The sequence below is a fragment of the Podarcis pityusensis genome (genome assembly GCF_964106645.2).
Source record: "Podarcis pityusensis genome assembly, chromosome: 8".
In the NCBI taxonomy this organism is placed as follows: Eukaryota; Metazoa; Chordata; class Lepidosauria; order Squamata; family Lacertidae; genus Podarcis; species Podarcis pityusensis.
This window is the reverse complement of record NC_138033.1, coordinates 34,927,163-34,952,270: the sequence shown is the minus strand read 5'-3', so window position 1 is coordinate 34,952,270 and position 25,108 is coordinate 34,927,163. Positions and strand designations below refer to the sequence as shown.

General features: G+C 43.9%; 1 protein-coding gene across 1 annotated transcript; it reads right to left on the bottom strand.

Annotated features, from left to right (window-relative positions):
- Nucleotides 1–1,397: 1,397 nt before the first annotated feature.
- On the bottom strand, nucleotides 1,398–19,659 carry CETP (cholesteryl ester transfer protein). The gene is made up of 16 exons (XM_081018211.1): nucleotides 19,418–19,659; nucleotides 19,062–19,176; nucleotides 15,975–16,109; nucleotides 15,581–15,651; nucleotides 15,229–15,316; nucleotides 13,428–13,497; nucleotides 12,622–12,682; nucleotides 11,283–11,374; nucleotides 7,674–7,853; nucleotides 6,779–6,829; nucleotides 6,443–6,613; nucleotides 5,572–5,639; nucleotides 4,993–5,035; nucleotides 4,172–4,241; nucleotides 2,745–2,830; nucleotides 1,398–1,615 (listed from the first exon to the last, which is right to left on the bottom strand). The coding sequence occupies exons 1-16, from the start codon at nucleotides 19,539–19,541 to the stop codon at nucleotides 1,541–1,543; spliced, it is 1,500 nt and encodes a 499-aa protein (XP_080874337.1). The 5' UTR covers nucleotides 19,542–19,659; the 3' UTR covers nucleotides 1,398–1,540.
- Between the last annotated feature and the right edge of the window lie 5,449 nt (nucleotides 19,660–25,108).

Sequence of the window (25,108 nt, the reverse complement as noted above, 5' to 3'; positions counted from 1 at the left end):
AACACTTTCTTTCTGCTTCAAATTTTCTTTTTGATATTTGTAGACGAAGAGAGAAAATAACTAAAAAGTTTCATAATCAAGAGTTACATTGAGGCAGAAGGCAGACATCATCCTTTATACTCGTGTAAGCAATGAGCGCCTTCCATATTTTCTTGAATGATTCCATTATCTTTTGCCCCCTGGTTACCCCTTAGTATTTGTGTTGATTTCTCTAAAAGATCACGTTGCCAAATCTTTTGGTACCTCTGGTCGATATTTATGTTCAGAAGCAACTTCCACTTCTGAGCTGCACCCGCTCATACAGTCAGAAGGAAATGACTCAACAGACTCAATGTGGAGACTTAGATCTTTAAGAATGATATTTAAATTTTTAAATAGAAACATATTAAATAACACCAGTTTGGGTTTCTCAAATTGTAGGGGGATCTAGAAGTATTCCCTGGAGTAGCACCTTTTGAAGACCAAGGACTGAGGTATTTTTGATTTGTGGAGGAGAAATGTGAAAAAGGAAAGTTGATGATCCTTCTTTTCTGAAGCAGGATATATTGGTAGGGTAAGTCAGAACTACACAGGGTACCGGGGTGCTTTTGTTTTGTTTTTGCAGTTAGCTTTCTCCTCTTGTATCTACAACCAGTTCCCATAAAAAAAACTGCAAAGCTCTCCAAAACTGTAATTCCCTCTGCTGACCCTGCCCTCACCAAGACGAGTCAGGTAACCTCATAGAATTGCAGAACTGTAGAGTTGCAAGGGACCCAAATGTTCACCTAGTCAAACCCCCCGAAAATCAGGACTTTTCTAACAGCCCTTTAGGCCTTTGCAGGTACCTAAATTTCCCTAGTCAGTACAGAGGGTTTTAAGTATACAAGGAGGTTTAGACAACAACAGGCACAGCGATGCGGTAAAACAGAAAACCAGGTTTATTTTTAGGAAACAAAAGAAGCACATGGCATTCAAATGAAAAAAGAAAGAAAGTTTTCCAGAATTTGGTGGAAAGGTGTCCTTTCTCTGACCCAGAGTGGTCTGAGAAGGCAAGACACTCAGGTGCATAGTGACAAGATTATCGAGGCCATTTCCTAAAGCTTGCTGTTATTGTGGCAGTTAAGCAATGCACATAAACTGACTCCCAAATGGGGTTTGGGGGCGTCATGAAAATGGAAGCCAGCAAGCCAGGCTCATGCGTTCCCCCTGTGGGAGCTGTTGTCCTGGTTGGAGAAAGCTGATCAAAGCCATCACACATCCAATATAGATGGGCTCAACACTGTAGGGAGAGTGTCGATCCCTTTTTGAAGCACTGTGCTCCGGCTGTGGCGACTCAGCTTCTTGTCACACTAAGAGCCAGGGATTCCCAGAGCTTTTCCAAGAGAGTTTATCCTGCAGGAGACAGTCAAGGAGAAAACTCGCAGACAGAGCCTCAGTCCTGGCAGGAAATCCATCTGGGATCGCAGGGAAGGAGATGGAACTAAATGGGCCGCCAGCTCTCTTGGGCATCCAGATTGCTCATATACCTGGATCTCCTTTATTTTTCTTTCTCCTCTTCCTTCTACAAAGTAGTCTTCAGAAACTCTACAAGCAAATGGTGTGGGAAGCCAAAGTCCATCTGGAGAATTAAGTGTCCCTGGATGGGGGAAAAAGTGCAGGATGAAGTGGGCAAACTGAATTGCAATGGAAAATGCACAGGATGGTAGGACACACCCTTGCCTGCAGACAGGACAACAACTGATAGAGCAACAACAGACACATCCAGCCCAGTTTTCGGGCAGGGAATGCTGTGGAAGCTGTGGACATCAAAAGTGCAAGAGTGTCAAACTCAGTGTAGTGCAGAAGCACCAAAGAAACATTTCTAAACCAGTTGGCCAGGGCCAGCCACCCCATGAGGCAAGGTGAGGCAGCTCAGGGGGGCAGGCTTTGGATGGCTGGGAGGGGCAGCAGATCCAGTCTCCAAGAAGTGTGCTGCTTATCATCTGCTGTGCTTATCAGCCTCCTCCTCTTTCCTGTGCTGTGGGCCTGGCGGTATGTGCACAAATAACAGTGGGTGTGGGGCAGCTGGGCACATGGCAATGGGTGTACAGCGGAGGAGGCAGGGGCAGCAATTTTTGTTCTGCCTCGAATGGCAAAACATCCAGGGCCAGCCCTAGGGTTGACACACACAGCCTGGGACTAATAATAATAATAATAAATCATTTATACCCCATCCATCTGGCTGGGTTTCCCCAGCCACTCTGGGCAACTCCCAACAGAATATTAAACACATAAGAAAACATCAAACATTAAAAACTTCCCAAAACAGGGCTGTCTTCAGATGTCTTTTAAAAGTCAGATAGTTGTTTATTTCCTTAACATCTGATGGGAGGGTGTTCCACAAGGCAGGTGCCACTACCGAGAAGGCCCTCTGTCTGGTTCCCTGTAACCCCACTTCTCGCAGTGAGGGAACCGCCAGAAGGCCCTCGGAGCTGGACCTCAGTGTCCAGGCTGAACGATGGAGGTGGAGACACTCCTTCAGGTATACTGGGCCAAGGCACTTTTGACACACTTCGACTATGAATCTGGTACAGCCAGTGTGCTTGGTTCTGCACCCCGCTGTACTATTGGCTCAGGAATCTGTCTTCCAAATGAAATCAACCCTTTTATGGGTGCCCTGGATTTTCCACTGCTATGGAAGGGCCAAGCACAAAATATTTTTGCTGTTTGGTCACTGACATAGTGCTGGGTGATATATAAGCCCCAATACATCAAACTGTACTTGCCTTTTTGGTTACTATCTCAGGATCAATGATGTCGAAATGGTTGAGTCCTTTGCTGCTCAACAGGGAACTTATGTTCCTCTCAAATCCTGTGAAACCAAATTGAACCAGATTTGTCTGATGTCACAGTAATAACCGTGGTTTGCAGCAATGGGTAAGTAGTGGTGGTTGTTTTGGGCAAGGAAGTTTTCTGGGACTGATGCTAACATTTATTACATTGCACCTGCCTCCCATGAAGCTTGTGCAACATAATGAGGCAAAAAGTCGTGCTCTGCTGAGATGTATATAATTTAGGCCCCACCCTGTCTTTTTATTGTAATTTGTTATAAAATAAATTAATTTTAAGATTGTATTTTTAAATTGCTGACCTAGGATCTCATGGTGAAAGGTGGGCAAGAAATGGAATTACCACCACCACCACCATTTAGTTTTACAGAAGCAGGGTCCCTTTTGGGGAAGGCTGTAGCTCAGAGGTAGAGCCTCTGCTTGGCATGCAGAAGGCTCCTGGTTCAATCCCTGGCATCTCCTGGTAGGGCTGGGAAAGACCCTGAAACTGTGGAGAGCTGCTGCAAGTCATTGTGGACAGTTCTGAGCTAGATGGGCCAGTTGATCTGACACTGTATAAGGAAGCTTCATCTGTTTTCAGGGTCATAACTGAGTGGAAGGCAGGGGCAGGGATCTACTATGAAACTAAGTAAACTTAATCTTCAGGTCTTCGGGGGGGGGGAAGAAGTGACTTTAGACCACATTGATACACACACACACACACACACACACACAATGGGTCTAGAAGACACAATTTGAGTCACATGACTCAAATGGATTATTTTTGTTGTTGTATATATTTCAACAATCCCAAAGTTTGAGAGTCAGTAGCACAGATGTTGAAGAGGTTGTGGTAAACAACCCTACCGAAGAAGAGAACAGTAGTTTCCTAGACATCACTGCTGGTAACAGGTCAAGCTTCAGGGACCCACAAATGTAGGTCTGCCACTGGGGGAAGAGCACATACTTTGTGTGCACAAGGTTCTAGGTTCAGTCCCTGACATCGCCAGATAGGCCATGAGAAGAGCCTGCCCCTCTTTCCCAGGGAAAACCTGCTCTTTAGTGTTAAATCAGAGCAAACATCCATCTGGAGAAAACCCGAATTTGCTCTGATTGAGCGCTAAAGTTTCCCCCAGGGGAAAGCAGCAAGACAAGAGGAAGTGTGGGGAAGCCATCTGTGTTCACGCAGGAGATCTCAGAAACCCAGCAACAGGGGTATGTTGTTGGCTCAAAGGCCTGCAACGTGGGTTTTTAAAAAAGAGCCCTGGGAAGTCATTTCTGAGCCAAGCTCCACTAAAGTGAATTCCCTCACCAACACACTTGTTTTGCCTTGCTGCCACTCAGGACTCAGAGCTACTACACTGACACTTAGCAAATAAACTCACTTGATACCACTTCTGGGATCCCGGCAACTGAGACGATTTTCTCCAAAATGTGCTTTAGAGTTTCATCATTCTGAAATTAAAACATTGCAAGCAAAGTCATTAATTGCAGAAGTCTTTATTGTTACTACTAGTTCATTATTTCTACCCCTGCCGTTGATGTATGTGGCATTTTACAACATGCTGCCTGGGGCTGATAGAAGCTGTACCCCAAAATATTTGGGGTATAGATTGGGGAAGGGCGGACCAACAATTGATTGTAGATAGTGGACAGTGCAAGCCTATGCTTTTTAAAATATAGGTATAAGCATATCCTTAATAAAGTTTTCTGTTAATTATACAAACAAAATATAATACAGTAACTGAAACAAAATATGATTTGCGCTTCTGCAAAAGGCTTTGTGCTGTGGGGGATGCAAAAATCTCCCAATGCTTCAATCCCTGGACAAATTTGGTGGTTAAAGCAGAAGATTGTTTTATGGTGCCAAGCTGGGCTTATCTTGAGTGAACCCCTGTCCAATTTTCCCAGCAGCAGAAGGCAGAAGAATTGTGACACTTGGCATGTGCGTTGCTTTGAAATGCTGAAACCCTTCCCATATATTCTTTCAGCGATTCTGACAACAACCCTGCCAGGTTGGACAGTGCTCTTTCGGTATTTATCTTAGTACTGATGCTACTGCAACATCTTTGGTTGATAGATACACTGGTACATCCAGAGAATATTTGACAGGAAATTCGTGGAGCAAAAATTAGCTTTGTGGGAGGGGGGAGATTAGTTTCAGCTCAACACTTTAAGCACAGAAGCGTGAATGCTGGATACTCACCACAGCTATATGCGCGGCACGTTTAAGCTTTTTGATCTCTATCCTGTAGGGAAATAAGAAGCCAAGTGTGTAAGCAAGTGTGAGCAGGCACCTTTCCCAGCCCCTTTTGCATACCCAGGAACTCTAGTGGCAAAGCCACACCCATTCATTTAAAGCACATGACTTTCCCAAAGAATCCAGAGAACTACAGTAGCCCTGGACCCACAGTTCCCAGTACCCTTAACAAACCACAGTTCGCAGGATTGGGGGGGGGGGGGAGTCACATGTTTTAAATGTGCATTGGGTATACTTTAAATGCATGGTGTGGATCTCCCTTAGATGCTTCCAGGTGGCTTGTTTATTCAGCTTTCTTTTTTGTGAGGAGGTTATGCATCCTTACGCCTAGCAATTGTTATTCCAGGCTTCCCAGGGCATTTCCCTGGCACTTCTCTCATCACAAAAGGTCTGCTTTTGGGGGTGCCAAAACCAACTTTAATTGTGGCACCTGAGGTTGCCAGTATGTGATTGAATCCCACCTCAAAACAGTGACCACCTGGAAGCCCCCATCCTCTCTCTGCACAATGGAAGCGCAATACGTACATGGCCTCGGAGTAATGCAGGTATAGGTTTTTTTGCATATACGAAGCTTGGACTGTGACGGTGACTTCCTGCAGGGAGGGAAAGGCAGAACGGAAAGGTTTGTGAGTGCATTTAAAAAAACATAGAAGGCATTAGAAATCATGACTTTATTAGTTACTTTGGTTACATTAAAGAAATTGCTTTATAAGAGGACAGAGAAATGATGGTAAATTTATTAATAGCTGCTCTTAGGTTTATTAATAAGAACTGTGTGTGGGACAGGAAATAAATCACGTCTCTTGATGAATGGATGATTACAGATTTAGAGGAGATATTTAAAAACTGACCTATTAAGTTAGAACACGTCAGACAATCCAACAGCTGATTTATTGAAGAATTTAGGGTTTTTAATTACATGCTGGAGTAATAAAAGTTGAAAGCAGCTGAGAAATCAATGAGAATTCACAGGGACACCTTTCCCATTGTCCCTCTCCCAGGTGAGATGTTCTCTTTATGGCAGAGCTCCTGAGCTGACTGATCCAGCAGTGCTCTCTTCCTGATTCTCTGAGCCCACCTGCATCCTAACAGAATTGTAAGGCCATAGCTCCATGCAAGAGCATCTGCTTTGCACCCAGAAAGTCCCGGGTTCAATTTACAGCACCTCCAAGTAAGACTGAAGGAGATTTTTCCAGAAACCCCAAAGAGCCCCAGCTAACCAGTGTGGACAATACTGAGCTTGATAGACCAAGGCTTTGGCTCTGGATAAGGCAGTTTCCTATATTCCATGACGCCCGCTTTGTTCCACATCACATGCGCTTGCAAATGGTGGCTGATTTGTGACCAGTGGGCCTTTGGCTCCTGTCTCCAAAATGCAAACTGCAAATTCACTTACCTTTTCGAAATACAAAGCTACAGAGGGGGGACCTTCGCCTTGCAGAGGAGCACTGAGTTCCACAGCCACAGATGACTTCACAATGGTTCCTTCGGGCTGGAGGATAATCTGAGGAGGGTCAAGGCTCCACACCTTAGCCAGGGAGTCGTTGTAGGAGGCACCCCGAAAAATCTGGGGGGCATAAAGACAGACATAGTGTGGCTGCTGATGCCAAGCAACAGAGCTTGATTTTAAGAAGAAGAAGAATCAGACTTGAAAATAGTTCAGGCAATATCCAGGCAATACCATGTGCTACCTACTCGTCAAATGATAGGTTGGGATTTGGTCAAAAGTTACCTTTTGCACAATCTCCTGCTGAGTTTTCAGCTCTTCAATTTCAAACATTTCCTTTAAAAAAAGACACAAAAGAGGAAGAAGTAAAATGTACTTGTACTTCCTAGCATCACAGAACTGTAGGGTTGGGAAGGGTGCAAAGGGCAATCTAGTTCAAGCCCTGCAATGTGGGAATCACAGCAGTTCTGATGTACTAAGTTCTACTTCTATGCATGGAATCATCATCATCACCACCACCACCTCCAGGGTAGGTTACAGCAAAGTATAAATATACAAGATTAAAATCAGTGAAAACAATATGCATTCACGAATTGGGTGGGTGTACACACACACGCATATGGAAAACTCAAGTGAAGAGGTGAATCGTCCATCATATAACAAAAACAACGAATGTATCCAATGCACATCCCTAAAAAGGGAAATTCACAGCTTATGTGTCCCAAGCACAAGAAGAAATTGTATGTTGTCTTACACACGTGGAATATATAGAAGGTTGGGTGGGAAAAGCAATGAGTTGAATGAACTTTTGTTTGTTTCCTTTGCCTTCCTTAAAAGGGAGCCCCTTTTGAGCACTTTTAAGTATCTTGATTTGAGCCGGCAAAAGGGACTAAATCAGCAACTTGGGTGATTAGAGGCTGCAACTGACCCCAAGCACCACCACCTGACCAAGAGGGGAACTACAGGGTGGTCATCCACACTAGCAAGAGAGACCCTGATAGGCCAGAGTGGGTGAGGTGAGGTGCTGTGCCCTGAATCCCAACCCCCGCCCCCCTATAAGAAGCTCCGTGGCCCAACCAACTGGGTGAAACTGGTGCTTCTTGCTAGCAGGAGATGACCACGCCTTGCCATCCAAACCCCACAACTGAAGCCAAGTCAAATGGGCACCTGCAAAAATTACCTTTAATTTTTCCCCTGTGAGTGTTAACTCCAGGCGCTTATCTAGAAAAGCTGCCAAGGCCACAGAATTGAGGACTTGGCCTGAAAACCAGAAATAGACCATTTTGGAATCAGTCAGCAGAGACGGTGTGAAGGCGGAGTCATGGAAGGTGCCTGAATGGTTCTGGTACACGACGAGGCCCTTTCAAGAGAAGAAAATGTGAGTGGGCTTTATGAACTGAAAACCAACTGCAGATGTTCCTTGTGTACGTCTGAGGATAGGGGGCTGCTTCTTGCAGAGAGGCAGGGCTCCTCCAGACTGGAGGTTCTCTGCAACATTTCACTGACACAACAGTAGTGCATTAGCAGTGGATTCATTCTGGACCCTCCACACATCATTTTGCTGTATTCGGTCTTCTGCGATACTTCCCCAGTGTAACAGCATCGTTGACATCTGGAGGGGTGACTCCAGTGCTATAGAGCAACAAAAACGGGACACACACACACTACCCACAACATTTGCAGTACGAAAAGTTTTGTGATTTCAGCAGAAAGTGATGGGACAGGCACTGAATTGGTATTCCCCCAAAAAACATTTGTTAAGTGTGAAAGGGTTATTGAAATGTGGGAGACACACATAAACACCTCAATGTCTAGAGGGACCGACAATCTCCTTGTAGGAAAATGCATCCAACACATTTGCTTGTGTTTAAAATTTTTTAAACAAGACACTTCAATACCACGCAAGAACAAAAATATAAAGAAAAACAGCAGAAGTAAACGCAAACTGAAATTAAGCATGCACAAAGTACAAACCCTCCCTTTCATCACAGCCTGTGGGCAATCTTGGCAACAACTGTTCCCTCTTCACCTGGTATTTAATTTAGAAAAATCACATAGCATGATCGCTAATCACCTCATTAACATCCCATGTAGTTAGAGGCCCCAGGGATGATGCCTCATGCAAGTGATGAAGTAGCAGACAATAGTCCGGAAAAGCTTGTGCCATAATAAGTATGTTTGTTTTAAAGAAACTTTGCTGTTGTTGTCATATTGGTTGGTGACAGGACCAGTCCAATATATTTTGACACCTGAGGCAAACCACAAAATGGTTGTCCCCCCCCCCGGCCAGGGAAGAAGGGGTGAGTTGAGTTGAGTATCAACACCAGGAACAAGAGGGAAAGAAATATCCAGATCAGAAATGGACTGTTTCAAGAGGTGGCAGAGAGATATTTCTAGATTTGTCTGGCAGGGCAAGAAGCCTAGAATAAAATTTAAAATATTAACAGATGCAAAGGAAAGAGGTGGATTTGCCCTGCCAGACTTTAAACTTTACTATGAATCAGCAGCTTTTTGCTGATTGAAAGAATGGCTGCTTCTTGAAAACACTGACATTTTGGATTTAGAAGGTTTTAACAATGTATTTGGATGGCATGCATATCTGTGGTATGATAAGGTCAAAGCACATAAAGCATTTAAAAACCATATTGTCAGGAAAGCATTGTTTAACGTTTGGATAAGATACAAGGACTTATTGGAAAATAAAACCCCAAGGTGGCTGTCACCGATGGAAGCGAAAGCTCTGAAAAAGCTCAATATGGAGGTCAAATGGCCGAAATATTGGGAAATTTTGGAACAAGATGGAGATAGATTGAAATTGCAGAGTTTTGAAAAACTAAAAAACAAAGTGCGAGACTGGCTTCATTATTATCAGATAATGGAGGCATACAATTTGGAGAAGAAAATCGGCTTCCAGGTGGAAAAATCAAAATTAGAAACAGAATTGTTAGAACCCAAAACTAAGATTTTGTCAAAGATATATAACTTGCTGTTGAAATGGAATACTCAGGATGAAACGGTGAAATCTGCTATGATTAAATGGGCACAAGATGTTGGATATAACATAATGATGGCTGACTGGGAACAGTTATGGACCACAGGTATGAAGTTTACGGCATGCAATGCCTTAAGAGAGAATATTATGAAAATGATATACAGGTGGTACATGACCCCAGTCAAGCTTGCAAAAATCTACCATTTGCCCGATAATAAATGTTGGAAATGTAAGGAAACTGAAGGTACATTCTTTCACCTTTGGTGGACGTGCCCAAGGATTAAGGCTTTCTGGGAGATGATATATAATGAACTGAAAAAGGTATTTAAATATACCTTCTTGAAGAAACCAGAGGCCTTTCTCCTGGGCATAGTCGGCCAATCGGTGTTAAAGAAGGACAGAACTTTTTTTATGTATGCCACAACAGCAGCAAGAATACTTATTGCAAAGTATTGGAAGACACAAGATCTACCCACTCTGGAAGAATGGCAGATGAAGCTGATGGACTATATGGAATTGGCAGAAATGACTGGCAGAATCCGAGACCAGGGAGAAGAGTCGGTGGAAGAAGATTGGAAGAAATTTAAAGATTATTTACAGAAATATTGCAAAATTAATGAATGTTAGAATGATGTTGGATTGAAGTTAAGTGGTTTCTAGCTGTAATGGTATAAAAGAATATGAAAGAATTGGATTTTTAACAGGTAAAAATTTAATGCTATAATATATTAAGATTAAGGATTAGGATAAAATAAGGAGGGAAAGGAATTGCTGAACTAATAAATTGAACTGGAATACAAAAAAGGGAGGTATGAGGAGGTCCGGGAAACAAGCAAATGAAAGATAAGTGACAAAAAGATGGAATTGTTTTTAACTGTTTTTTATTTTGTATTTTTTCTTTTTTCTTTTTCATTATGTAATATTGTGAAAATTTTAATAAATATTTATATATATAAAAAAAAAATATCCAGATCAGGATCTGCTGCCCCTATGGACCCTGCCACCCAAGACAGTTGCCTCACCTGGTCCCATGGGTGGGCCAGCCCTGGTTGGTAGAAACACCAAGACTTCTGCTGAATGGGGCATTGTGTGGAGAAGGACACTGGGAGAATGACGAGTTCAGAATCATAGGACGGAATCATCCACCTTCCACAGGAATTGCATGGAACTCCTGTATTTTTGTGACTGGGAAGAAGGCTAGAGGCATATTAGACCACAGGTGGGAATCGCGGTCCTAGAGGACAAATGTGGCCCTCTAGGCTTCTCTGTTTAGCCTGGTGGGGGCCTGCTAAGCCACACCCTCACTGGCTCTCCTCCAGGACTTCTGCCTCATCAGGATTGCCTTTCCACTGCAATCCTCCCTCTTGCTTGCCTCAATGAGGGCAGAGAGGTGTATAAACCTTTGGTGTCCATTGCTCCACCCACTTTTACCACTGGCCCTGCTCATCTTAGTCCTCAATTGTGTTTTATATTAAAATGAGCAGTTAAGTTCCATTAGTAGCAGCATCTGTCCTTAACTGGAAGCCTAAGAACACCTCTAGTCAACACTCACACTCTACATTTAAAGCACATGGCTTTTCCCCTCCCCTCCCCAAGCATTATGGGAACTGTCATTTTATCCCTCAGAACTACACTTCTCAGCACCCTTAACTACTGTTCTCAGGATTCTTGAGGGAAGCCATTGTGTGGAGGTGACCTGGCTCTCACCTGCAGCAACTATAAAGAGGCAGGGTTTGCGTCATCAACAATTGCCCTTTCCTTCACACAGGGAAGTTTATTTTGTGGGAATTGTCTTACCTTGTGGTGCGATTCTATGTAATTTGCTTTGATTGCTGGAGATGCGGTCACAGAAATATCTACTCCGATATCCCCATCTTTAAGGAAGTTGGCTACCAGAAAATTAAAGAGTGAGCTTTTAGAATATGTTGAGGAGCCTACTAAGTTAGAGCCATGGCCCTTCTAGTCCAGCGTCCTGTTCTTACGGTGGCCAACCCAATGCCTGTTGGAAACCCGCAAGCAGATCCCAAGCACAAGAGCCCTCTCCGCTCCTCCTGTGGTTTCCAGCAACTGAAATTTGAAAGCTGTGGAGGCAGAGCACAGCCATCTTAACTAGTAGCCATTGATAGCCTCTTCCTCCATGAATTTGTCTAATCCTCTTTTAAAGTCATCCAGGTTGGTTGCCATCACTGCCTCCTGAAGGAGCAAATTCCACAGTTTAATTATGCTGAGCTGCATGAAGAAGTCTTCCTTTTATCTGTCCTGAATCAGCTTCATTTGATGTCCCCAAGATCCAGAGTTATGAGAAAGGGAGAAAAACTTTCCCCTAGCTACTTTCCCCATGTCATACATAATTTCATAAACTTCATAAGAGCCAGTGTGGTGTAGTGGTTAAGAGTGGTAGACTCCTGATCTGGTGAACTGGGTTCGCGTCTCCGTTCCTCCACATGGAGCTGCTGGGTGACCTTGGGCCAATCACACTTCTTTGAAGCCTCTCAGCCCCACTCACCTCACAGAGTGTTTGTTGCGGGGGAGGAAGGGAAAGGAGAATGTTAGCCGCTTTGAGACTCCTTCGGGTAGTGATAAAGTGGGATATCAAATCCAAACTCCTCCTCTTCTTCTTCTTCTATCATGTTGCCTCTTCTCTAAACTAAGAAGTCCCAAATGCTGCAACATTCCTTCATAGGGAAGTTTAGGTCATTTTGACCTAAATGTCATATTTTTGGCCATGTTTTGGAGCCAGGGGATTGTTTTTGGTGGGGGCATTTCCTTGTGTTCAAGCAAAGCATGACCCAAATGCATCTTACCTCCTGCAGGATACTCCCACAAGTCTTTTAGAATATATTACTCCATCCCTTTCATGGCCAGTGGGCCTTAAAATTAGGCTTCCAGGGAGATGCGGTGGGCTGCAGGATCTGTCCCAGCCTACCCTGCTACTTTACTTTTTTCTAGTTTCTAGCTAAGGACATTTGAAATCCAGTTGGGTGCAGATGCAAAGTGTGTGGACTGAAGTGTAGCCCTGAAGACTATAGCAGCAGACTATACATACCATGTGAGACTGTTATATAAATGGAGGAGTAAGAGCTTTTAATAATAATTTTTAGAAATGGAACAGCAACAAAAGTGAACAGAGATTTACCTGACGTCTCATGCACATAATCTGCCAGTAGCTGAGAAATATAGTTAATTTCTTTACACACCTGTAAAAGAGGGAAAAGAGATGTTCAAACACATGTTTGGGGAAAGGCTGTAGCTCATTATTGTAGCAACAAGCAGATCCCAGGTACACTCTCTGGCATCTCTTGCTAGGGCTGGGAGAGACCCCTACCTGAAATCCTGGAGAGCTGCTGCCAGTCAGTGTAAGTAGTACTAAGCTAGATACTAAGCTAGATGGTCTAGCATAAGGCAGTTTCCTAGATGACTCACAGATAGATGTGTGAAGCAGCACCATTGAATAGTATTGTGTGAATTGAGACAGAGGAGGAATTAAATTCAGTTCACATCTAAACACAAATTTATGAATTCACGCTTTCCAAAACAACATGCAAAATGAAACACAAACAGCCTCCAAAATTCACACTTCTCAAGATTTTGCGATGCAGTTCTCCAATCAATGTGTACAAAAAAATGCAATGCTAGGGTAAAATGCATATTTTTGTGAAAATCACCTGGAAATATGTCCATAGTTTAAAAGGAGGCTGAGGCAGAGACTGCAGTCTGCAAGGAAACGGCACTTCTTTTATTGTTTCCCAAGGACTTGAAAGCTAAACCCGGAGTCACTTTTTAAAAGGAAAGCCAGATAAATGATGGTTTCATTAAGATCATGTAAATTAGGTCTTTCCATATCTTCATTTGCCATAGTGCAGCCTGATTAATCAATTGCCCAGCATGCATGACATTTAGCATACATCAGCCCTGTGTCAATTACCCTTCCATGTCTCTTACCTGGTTTTTGAGAACGAGCTTCAAAGTAAACGAGATGAAGTTTGTAAAAAGCTGTTTTAGCCATCCTGGGCTGCATGGAGAAAGACTGGATGTGAGCTCAAGAAGTTCATTATTACAACACATTTGGATTTGGATTTTTTTGTCCTACTCTATCTAATGGGCTCTAAGTGAGCTACAACATAAAGAGAAAATCTAAACATAAAATCCAAATACAAAGATGATCAAAATGCTAACTATCAAGAGCACCTTTCATCTTAAAGCTTCCAAAGTCTAATTCACCCTGGAGATTGGAAGTCAGGGCAAGCAAGTAAGCCTTGCAGAGCACTGCCTACTCTACCATTAGGCAAAGTGAGGCGCCTGCCTCAGATAACAGAAGCTGTGGGGCTGGGGTGGCAGACTCTTGACTGCTCCTCATAAGCCACCTCCCAACCATTCCGCTGCCCATCAGTCACAACCTGGCCTGCCCCACTTAACTAGCCTGCTGCCTCAGGTGTGGTGGTGTATGCAGGCCCATCAGTAGTGTTGAGGTCAGATTCAGCTGTCAGTCTAAGTGGACTTCTGGGTGTGGGATTGGGAGGGGCTGCCATCTTGTACTTTGCTCTGGGCAGAAAAATGTATTGGGCTGATCTTCTTAATAAGGTTTATTGTAAAAGATGCTCAAGGCCAGACTTGAGGTACTGCTAAACACAAAAAAATTAGAATGTCTCTCTGTTTTTGTTTTCAAGCAGCAAATGTGGAACCCTCAATTCTGAGGCAGAATTTCAGTCAGGACCAGCCCCTTCCCATGCAACAGGATCATGAAGAAAATGCCCTTCTTGTGGGATGTGGCATCACTGTAGCAGTCAAATACAACATTTCCTGTTTGCCCAGAGTGGACACACAGGGGGATGTTACTCCAGCCAGGAGGACTTCCTGTCACACCTGTCTGGAGCATCCCCCCCCCCCCCGCGTGTGACCAGGTAGATGGTCGTGACCCTGTAAAAGGGCCAGTCACACAGCCACCTTCCTCTTTTGCTGCTCTCTTCTGATACTGATGCTATTTTGCTCTGTGCTGGCTCTCAGCCAGCAGCGCATGGGTTCATTCCCATATGGGATGAACTCAAACTCTCTTCTGTAACTTCAAGTTAAAGTCTACCTTCAGGGAACCTACTGTGAACTGAATGTAAGTAAACTTCTTATCATTATTTTTAAGAAAAGAGTGTTGTGTCTTTATTCTTTTAAAGCAGAACACAGGGGATTTACCAGGAATAAACCCAATCTGGACAAGCCAGACTGGATTGCTTAAGTAAAGAGATTCAAACGCATCTACCAACTAGCTTCCTGCAATAAACTGAGGAATGTACTCTGCTACTGACTCACTAGTGTGAGAAAGGATAATATTTAATCAATATATCCCCTCCTACTGTCCACAACATTCCCACACCTCTGCACAGGTTATTAATTGAAACTACTACCAATGATGTATTTAACCTTATGGGAAGTTTGGCTTTTAGGCTTCTGATTTCATGGTCAGCAAAATGGGAGGTTGATAGTGGCAAAGCAGCTACACAAGGTAAGACTGTAGCTTGGTGATAGAGCACACCAGAAGGTCCCAGATTCAATCCCCAGGGTAGGGCTGGGAGAGAACTTGAAACCCTTGAGAGCTGCTGGTCAATGTGGACAGCACTGAGCTTGATGGACCAATGTTCTGGCTCAGTATAAGACAGTTTCTTATGTTTCTAGCCTGATGAATATGGGAGTCCTTCAAGTGAAAGTCAGGCACTACTAAACCCTGGTGTGGATTTCAAATAATGAAGCATACTCTTTGTCTCCTTGTAGATGCAAGGTCAGCTTGTGGAAAGTCAGGTAACAGTCCGAGGTGTCCACTATCACACGCCCGTCATCCGACACTGTCCAATAGAGAAGCAAATGCCTCAAGTTATTAGGAACCAGGAGTCAGTTGGGTACTCCCTTCCAATAGTTTCCCCCAGTTTTCCAGGAAGGGGGTCGTAAACCAGAGATAATAAACCAGACTTTACATCACAGGAGAAACTGGCTTTCCTTAACCCCTCCCTCTGAATCTCATCTCAAGGAGACACCCACCTGCTGCCTCTTACGTATATTAAGCCCTCATTCTAACCAGTCTCAATAGCCAAGAATATTCCGCTACTTACACAATTTAACGTTTATCTGCAGATCAATGGATGACTCAATTTCGAAGTCAATAGAATGGATGAGCTTCACCCTGTGACAATATTTTTAACAATGATAATCACCAAACAACATCATCTGTTGCAGAGATGCTCTCAGATAGAATGTCAGTGTGATATTTTGCGAACATGTGGAACACAGGTAGAATTAACCAGGAAGGATGGTGTTTTTGGAACAGAGCACATGCGCTACTGCACACATTAGGTTCTGTGCCAGCCAACGTCGTGCTGTTTAGATGTGATGCAGTCGGGGGTTATGTGGTAAATGCAAAGCTGATGTTTCCATTTTCACACCCTCATCATCTCCCCCCACAAAAGGACCAAACTGGCAGATGTGGACTTCTCTGGAAATACTCACAGCCAGCCACCCACATAGCCATAGCTGAGGGTTCCTTGGAAGGAAGCAGATACATTCTGAATTCCGATGTCGATGGTGTCGTCCTCCTTGAGGTCAACTGTGGTGTTTTCTATCGTCAGTTCTCCAATATGGATGCTGCAGAAGGGAAGCAAAGAATGGCTGGCTTAGTACAATTGAAGCAGGCTGGGCTCTTTCACTGGAAGAGGCACATAGACACCCCCAGGTCCCCTTGGGATCAGATGCACTCACTGACCACATCCAAGCCCTCCCATTGCTAGTGTAATCCTGCATGGTAGCTTTAGCTGTGGGTCACGCACAACACATCATATATGGAAGTGACACAGTCATGGTCTAAAGTCCTGCACATCTTATCATAGCCTTTGGCACCAGCCTTCCCTGAGCTTCCAGATGTTTTCGACTGCAGCTCCCATCAGCCCCAGCTAGCAAAGAAGCGCTTCTGCTTCCGAGTATCACATTCCTCCAAGTGTTTGCCTCCTGCATTTGTTGAGCTTCCTCTTCCCTAGAGGCACCCCCCCCCATGTCACTCTTCCAGGACAGGCTGCTCTGCTCAATCCAGAAATTAATAATCAAATAAGTCAAAATGTGGATAGGTGGGGCTGAAGCTATTGCACCTTCTCTTCCAGCAAAGCAACCAGCTCACACTTGGCACATTTCTTTTCTCTCTCCCTTTTTTTAAAAAACATATGTGTTGCATTGAATTTCAGTAAACATATATTAAGGGCAAACAAAATGTGGAGTACCATCATTCAACCACATAACAGACATATTTTCAGTATGCGGTACTAAAATAAAGAGACAAAACCTCTCCATATGAGTAGTTGTGTTGCAGGTGGTTTAATTGGGAATGCAGATTTATTGGCATAGGAAATGAACAGAAACCAGGCAACACCAAAGGGTTTTTGTTTTGTGGTAGCTTGATCTCTTACCACTATGCCATGCTGTGTTGAACATTCGGTTAAAACTACCTCCCAAATCATAGCAAGCCAATTTGTAAAGGCAGACCTGAACAATTTTCCATCTTGCAGTAATTCCCATCCTTCAGCAGCTAGTAAAATGCTACCAGGTATTTGTACATGAAGTAGATTTTTTACTATCCATTTCTATGAGGTGCTGCTGCTGTTGTGATCCAAACCATGGGCTCAAACCTAGTAGCTGAAGACCAACGAGGAGCAGATGGGATAGGCCTCTGCTTGAGGAACTGGAGGGCTGCTGCCAGTTGGAATATACAGCACCGTTATCTGGCAAATAGTCTGACTTGGGATATGGTGCAGCAACTTTTTAAGAGCCCTATTTTAAGGCAAGGTGAAGGCTGGCAGAGAAATTGGACCTACTTCATATTTAAAGGCAAATCTACCAAATGTGAACTTTCTGAAACAAGATGCAAACTAAAACCAGACCCATCCTTCAGAATTTGCAGTTTTACGAATTTTGCAATACAGTTCTCCAAACAAATAGTGAGAGCAAAAATGCAAACACAAACATACACAATTAGCACATTAGTGAAAATAACGTACAAAAAAATGCATTTTAATATAAAAGTGCATGACAAAATGCGTAAGATCTGATTTCTGATTTTAACATTTTAAATGGTTTCATGGTATTATTTTACATATAAAGTGGTACCTCGGGTTACATACGCTTCAGGTTACATATGCTTCAGGTTACAGACTCCACTAACCGAGAAATATTACCTTGGGTTAAGAACTTTGCTTCAGGATGAAAACAGAAATCGTGCTCTGGCGGCACAGCAGCAGCGGGAGGCCCCATTAGCTAAAGTGGTGCTTCAGGTTAAGAACAGTTTCAGGTTAAGAACGGACCTCCAGAACAAATTAAGTGCTTAACCTGAGGTACCAGGTTATAAACAATTACCTGAGGTAATTGTTATAAACAGCTCTGTCCCCACCCCCAAAATAGTGGTATTCTGTCTTGGTCACACCACACCTGGAGTACTGCGTCCAGTTCTGGACACCACGATTTAAGAAGGATATTAGAAGCTGGAACGTGTGCAGAGGAGGTGACCAAGATGATCATGGGTCTGGAAACTAAGCCTCATGAGGAATGGTTGAGGGAGCTGGGCATGTTTAGCCTGGGAAAGAGGAGGCTCAGAGGAGATATGATAGCCATTTTCAAATATCTTAAGAGCTGTCACATGGAAGATGGAACAAGCTTGTTTTCTCCTGTTCTGGAGGGCAGGACACAAACCAATGGATTCAAGTCACAAAAAAGTGATACTGACTAAACATCAGGAAGAACTTTTTGACAGTAAGAGCTGTTCGACAGTGGAACAGACTCCCATGAGAGGTGGTAGACTCACCTTCCTTGTATGTTTCTAAGCAGAGGCTGGATAGCCATCTGTATTGTATGATCTAGTTAAGATCCCTGCATAGAGCCAGGGCTTTTTCAGCTGTGGCTCCGATCTGGTGGAACACTCTGTCACAAGAGACCAGGGCCCTGCGGGACTTGACATCTTTCCGCAGGGCCTGCAAGACAGAGCTGTTCCACCAGGCCTTTGGCCAGGGCACAGCCTGACTCCCTCCCTCGGCAATCTTCGCGGAGCTCTGGCCCAATGGTTGCCAGTGGCTTGAATTAATTAATTTTATAATGAATGATTTTAGAGTGTTGTTTATGCTATACTTTTATACTGTTTTATTGTTGTTAGCCGCCCTGAGCCCGGCTTCGGCTGGGGAGGGCGGGATATAAATAAAATTTATTATTATTATTATTATTGCAGGGGGTTGAACTAGATGACCCCAGGGTCCCTTCCAACTCTACAATTCTATGATTCTATTATTTAAATCATTTTTATAAATAAATTATATTTGGGGGGAAATATTTGCAAAATATATATGCTAGGCAAAAGTGTGTATACAATGTTTGTTTTAAGAGAATCACACTAAAATGTTGGCAAATAATCATAAGGACTTTTTAAAAAAAAAGGCATACAGATGCAGCTATGTGGAGAACCAAACTTGAGACTAGGAAAATGAGAAACTCAGCAAAACAGAGCTAAACAGGTTTGCGATGGGAGAGATATAAACAAGGGAGCTTAAGCAGAGCCACACTTACTTTTTCAATCCATAGGCAATCTTCCCAAGAAACCGCACAGACTTCTCCCCCTTGATGTCTGGGTAGTCTGCATGCTGGAAGGCTGTCTGTATGACATGAGCAGTTTTCTCATTGACTGCCAAGAGAGAATGCGATCACAGCTGTGAGGGACAACGGCGCTATCAGTAGAACTGAATTCACCCCACAATTCAGCGCCAGCATGCCAGACCTAATACGGTGCCTCCAGAGATGGCTGGGGCCAGTGAGAGTCATCGGTCAAAACATCTGGAGGGCACCAGATTGGGGACAGCAAGAGCAAAGGTAACTGATATTATAAACACACACGGGGAGAGAGTGAGAGAGCTGTAATGACTTACGCACTAGTACAGCTGGCTTCGTCATTCGGAAGACAACACTCGCGTCGCTGTAAGATGATGGCTCAGCACTGCAAGCCAATGAGCTGCTGAGCAGACTCACTAACATAATCAGGATCCTTGCCATCCTTTTCTGATACTTGCCAAAGGCAGAATGCCCTCGAGTTGCAAATCCCGGGAGCAACCGCCTTCCACTGTCCCCACCAGAAAGGTAGCTGCCTCCCTTGTACTCCCCATGGCTCTCTACTCCTCCTCAGGCAGGACATGACCCACTTCCTTGCTCCAGACCAGCCTCTTTGTTTTCCTCACGTTCTTGCAGTCCACTTAACCCCTGCAGAACCATGACTTTGCCTGTCTAGAGACATCTGGAGCTAAATATGAATTAACTAAAATCTCTGCACATCCAACACACATTGAGAGCATGTGACTTTCCCCAAAGAATCCTGGGAAGGTAGTTTGTTAAGGGTGCTAGGAATGATAGCTCTGTAGGAGGGAACTACAGCTCCCAGGATTCTTTGTACTTAAGTATTGTATTTAAAAGGCATGATGTGGATCTTCTCCAAGTCTCTACAGCAGGCTCCAGATGTTTTGGATGTCAACTCCCCTCCGCCCAACATGCTGGCTGCTGCTGCTGATGGGAGTTATAGTCCCAAACATCTGGAGGGCATCATGTTGGGGAAGCCAAACACTCTGTTCTCTCAGTGGCCAACCAGATCTCTCAATGGGAAGCCCCTAAAACAGGCACAAAGGTTGTCAATTTCCTTCTTAAATTGTGGTTCGTGTAACATCCGTTTGTGCATGTTTTGCTATGGTTTATTTATTTACTGCTTTCTGGTCCAAAGGCCCACAAAGTCATGGACAACATATTAAAACAAAAGTAAAATACAACAAAAGTTTAATGTATAGAATAAATGAATCAAAATAACACACAATGACAAAATCAGCAGATACCCAGCAATCATATTTCGTGAGCTGCAACTATGCTTTCATCATGGACACAGCTCTCCAGAAATTCACATCCCACTTCAAAGTCAGGTGAATTGACTTTCCCACTCATAAAAAAGGTAAAGGACCCCTGACACTTAAGTCCAGTCATGAACGACTCTGGGGTTGCGGCACTCATCTCGCTTTACAGGCCGAGGGAGATGGCGTTTGTCCGCAGACAGTTTTTCCGGGTCATGTGGCCAGCATGACTAAGCCGCTTCGGGTGCAACTGAACACCGAAAGAAGCCATCCCACTAGGCAGTCAGGGACTGATAGGACAGTGTGCCAGGAAACCAGGAGAGTGACCCAGGAGAAGGGAACAGTGATTTATGGGCTGTCACACCACCTGCAAGGCAGCAGCTAGGGGAGGAGGGAGAGTCAGGGCTGCCCGGCCAGCATTGAGGGGACTTGCCTGCCCTGGTCTGATCCAGCAGCCAGGCTCTTCTATCTGTAAAAATGTTTGCTGTAGTTATTTGAGAACCAAAAACCTAGAGCAGAGGTCAGCTAAGTGGCCCTAGTTATGGTTCCACCGTGGATATTGTGTGTCATGTGGGGATGTGGAACAGGGCCTTCACTGTGGCAGCACCCCAGTTGTGGGATTCCCTCGACCTCAACACTAATGGTTACATTACTAATGGGCTTCCTTCAAAGGGTGAAGACTCAAGTGTTGGAGGCAAAACCTAGTTCAGTTTCACCCTTCTTTACATCCTTATAGGGATTGTTATTGTTTTCTTGCTATTTTTAATTGCATTTTATGTATTTTGTTGGTGGAGTTTTATTGTTGTATGCAAACTGTTTTGGGGTCACTTCTGATGGAAAGCAGCACACTAAATAAATGACACACTATGTGGATTGCTTAGCATTTCTTTCTTGGAAAAAATCCAATTGGGAACTTCCAGGAATTTCAGCAACGTGATTTGAAAAAAGCACTTTCAGTTCCAGCAGAAAAAGGCCTGCACAAGAATAGCCTTATCTCTCTTCCTGCCATCAATGGCTTCTTGACTGCTAAATTGACCGAGAGTTTCAGATTGTCCCTGCTTGGTGTTTATAAATCTGCCACTATCTTCCTGCAAAGCCTTTCCATTGTCCGTGGAGTCCAGGGTGTACGAGCTCTCCATGCAGATCCAGCTCCAATTGTTGCTGTGTTCTGCTAAGATATCCTGAGCCAAAAGAGGTGAATGACTCCTGGCAACCTTTTACTGGAGAAACTGGCTCCCTCAGGCTTAGCAAAGGGTGGAGGAAAAGATGCCCTGAAGTAATGGTAATATAACCTGGCCCTGAATGAAACTGAAGTACAGTGAAATCTCAGGTTACGTACCGTCCTCCTTACCAATGCTTCGGGTTACGAGCTCCGCTAACCCGGACGTAGATGCTCCTGGTTGCGAACTTTGCCCCAGGATGCGAGCGGAAGTCACACGGTGGCAGCGGGAGACCCCATTAGCGAAAGAGTACCTCATGTTAAGAACGGTTTTGGGTTAAGAACGGACCTCCGGAATGAATTAACGTCATAACCTGAGGTACCACTGTATTTAACTGAATGATATCTCACTGTAGATATGCAGGTCTTTCCTGGGACAGAGTTTGGGGACTGATGCACTAATCCATGCTAACAAGCTAACCCTTGGGTCCAAGTCAAAGAAAAGTTAGGGCTCATCCACACTTGTTCTGCTTGTTCTGTGCTTTCTAGCTTTTTCATTTGTCCCGTCGCTTCCCCTCGGGAAACCTGAAATTTACCGCTGAATCAGAACAAAGTCCATCGAGTTTTTGCAGACTGACATTTATTCTGATTCAGCGGTGAACAGTAAGTTTGCCTGGGGAAAGCGACAGGACAGAAGAGAAACCTCTCTGACCTATGCCGAGAAAGCATGGGACAAGGGCAATGAAACACGGACCAAATGGAAGTGTGGATGAGCCATCAGAGACACAACTAAAGGCACCTCGGACTCAATATTGACTTTTTGCAGTTAGAAAAGTTACAGGAACATCACCAAAAAGTGTGTAATGAGTGAACGATTACTGAGAAGTCTCATAATCCCATCCCAATGCAAATTGGCATAAATTTGGGATGAGCACTCATAGCTGGACAAACTCTTTGCAAACAAATCTAAATGAATGCTCCATAAAGAGGAGGTTTAATCTAAACACCACATAAGCTTTGGGCAATGAAATCAGGATGAGTGCTCAGTAAACAGACCATATAGAGGAAGCCAAAGGCTGTTTTCCTATGCTCATTTCTTTGGTTATGATAGACTTCCAAGTAAACATGCATAGGATTTTGCTACAGGTTCTGTAGAAGATGGTTGTAAGATGGTCACAGCAACTGACTTCTCCCACTGATGAATCTTCACCGTGAGTAACTTTAGCTGGATTCCAGCCACTGGCTAGAAACTTTACAGCTTTAAAAATAGCAATAATGCTTTCCAGCATTATCCTTTTTGTTCTGCTTCTGGAAGCAGACATCCTGAGTTGAAAGAGTGAATGGCCTCAGATACCCTTTTCAAGGGTTACTGCTGGACATTCACATCACTAAAGTAGGGACCTGATCTTTCACTGAATTTGGAGGTTTGAAGAACAGAGTTTACACATGGTTCTTATAATCCCAGGGCAGTTTATTTTATTCAATGCAGCAAATTCTGTTGCGGGTTACACTTATTTCATACACACACACACTATGTATATGTATAGTTACAGAAGAAAGGGCTGGAGGGTAAGATTTCTCATATTGTACACCCACATAGCCAAACATTTGGAGGTCCACCGATTTCAGTGGGAGACACGCTACCCAACAATTGTGTGGGGTGAGTAACCACATCACGGGTTTTTTAATATAAATTAATATACTAGGTGCATCGGGAGGGTGACTGATTTTCATCAGGACCACAAGGAGAAGCTTCAGCCTGCCTTCTGCAGCTGTGTGCAGTAGTACAGTGGCAAATTCTTAAGTGCAAGGTCCCTTCATGATCGTCACAACCGCACCCCCTTCTAAGTTTATGAAACCCACTAATATTACTGTATGATCTTATAATTAAACATACTAATAACTGGGGATGCATTGCAACAATCAGTGCAGTTCCCCATGTGTTCCCTTTCAGCCAACACATACTATTTTGCTGTGTACATACATGGGTAAATGATCTGGAGTGCGCCAATATTTTCTTTCAGAGTGACTTAAGTTGTGCTTTCCTTGTTGCACACCGTTCTCTTGAAATGAAAGCCTCTTGTGTTTCTAGCGTTACCAAAAGCTTAGCTTTGGAGCATAGAGCAAATCCTCCTCTGTGTTTTCCCCACACATCTTCTCCAGAGTGACCCTAGGAGCCCAACATCAGCGGCTGACTCTTTGATTGGCTTTAAGGGTAAGAAAGCATCTTAGTGCCTTCATGCTGACTGGGTGGCACTAGGACCCTGGTGCAAAAACAGTAGCAGGTTTTCAACTCCCTGTGACCCCAGACCACTATGCCTCTGCCCCTGCAACAATGATTCTTAGGAGACGGGAAAATATCCCATTGGCTTTAAAATCTCCTTTCAAAACTGATGGGATTTCATATAGGGATAAGGGTGATGCTTTGGTTTGCTTTCTGATGCACGTTCTCCTAATTTGCACTTCCAAAAAACCTTACACAAACAAAAGCACAGCTATCATTCAGAATCTGCTTTTCTCCAAATTTTGCAATGCAGCTGTATAACCAAAACATGCATTCAAAAAATACATATAGTAGAGGAAAGTTTAGATAAAGGTGCCTATATTATTGACAATGCCATACAAAGGTGAATCATCTCAGAGAAAACTCCTCGCAAGAATGTTTATACTGGGAATGCTGACAAATGTTAATGAGTATTGACTTGAGATGGCTTGTGCCCTTTGGTATTTTGTAACAGGTACAACTTGTTCCACTATGTCAGGATGACTAGACACGGGTCACACAGACCTCCTTGTAGGTCCCCAACTGGGAGTTATCAATCCCTGGGTTTGTTTTTCTGCTCAAAGGCCAGCCATGCAGTTCCCCTCAATGACAATAAAAGCTTCTCCCTGTCCATTAATCTAAATCACTGGAAGTTAGGCCAATAAGTCATTGTTGCTGAGCATCTGTTTCCTGAGATAGATTTTTTATTTATTTCCAGGTAATGCAGAATAAGCTCTATTGTATTTTGCAGTGGTACAAGAGGGAACACACAAATCAGGGCCAGCCCTGAAACATTTTGCCACACCAAATGACCCCAAAAGGTGCAGGCCAGGACCCCCGACCACATCTCAGGGGATGCTGAGAAAGCCTTCCTCATGCATATCACAATCCACTGCATTGTGGAAGGGATTTGGGGTACATATCCTCATTATGGCATCGCTTTATATAGCATATCCCAATGCCAGCTTCCTTGGGTTCTTACTTCAGTGAGCCCAGCAATGCCATACAACTATTTATTTCCGCCTCTCACTCCTATATAGACTTCACCCTTCTACCATGAGCTCAGGGTAGTTTGCTTGTGGAGTGTTATTTCCCACACTTTTATGCTCCCCACAATCCTGTGAGGTAGACTTCACAGAGAGATGTGGGGAGGGGAGAGGGAGAGAGAGAGAGAGACTGAGACTTTCTATTACATAGAAGAAAAATCAAAATCAAAGTAGCAGCAAGAAATGAAACTTCCTGGGCTGGGATCCAGAAGGCTGGTGGGAATGTAAGGAAGGGAAGAGACCCATGGCAGAGGGGTACAGGA

Coding starts and splice junctions, on each gene's coding strand:
- CETP (XM_081018211.1), bottom strand. CDS start 19,541: ATGGCAAGGATCCTGATTATGTTAGTGAGTCTGCTCAGCAGCTCATTG. Junction 16,110..19,061: donor ATTGCCTATGGATTGAAAAA/GTAAGTGTGGCT, acceptor TCCCTTCTGCAG/CATCCATATTGGAGAACTGA. Junction 12,683..13,427: donor AGCTCGTTCTCAAAAACCAG/GTAAGAGACATG, acceptor CCTCTTTTACAG/GTGTGTAAAGAAATTAACTA.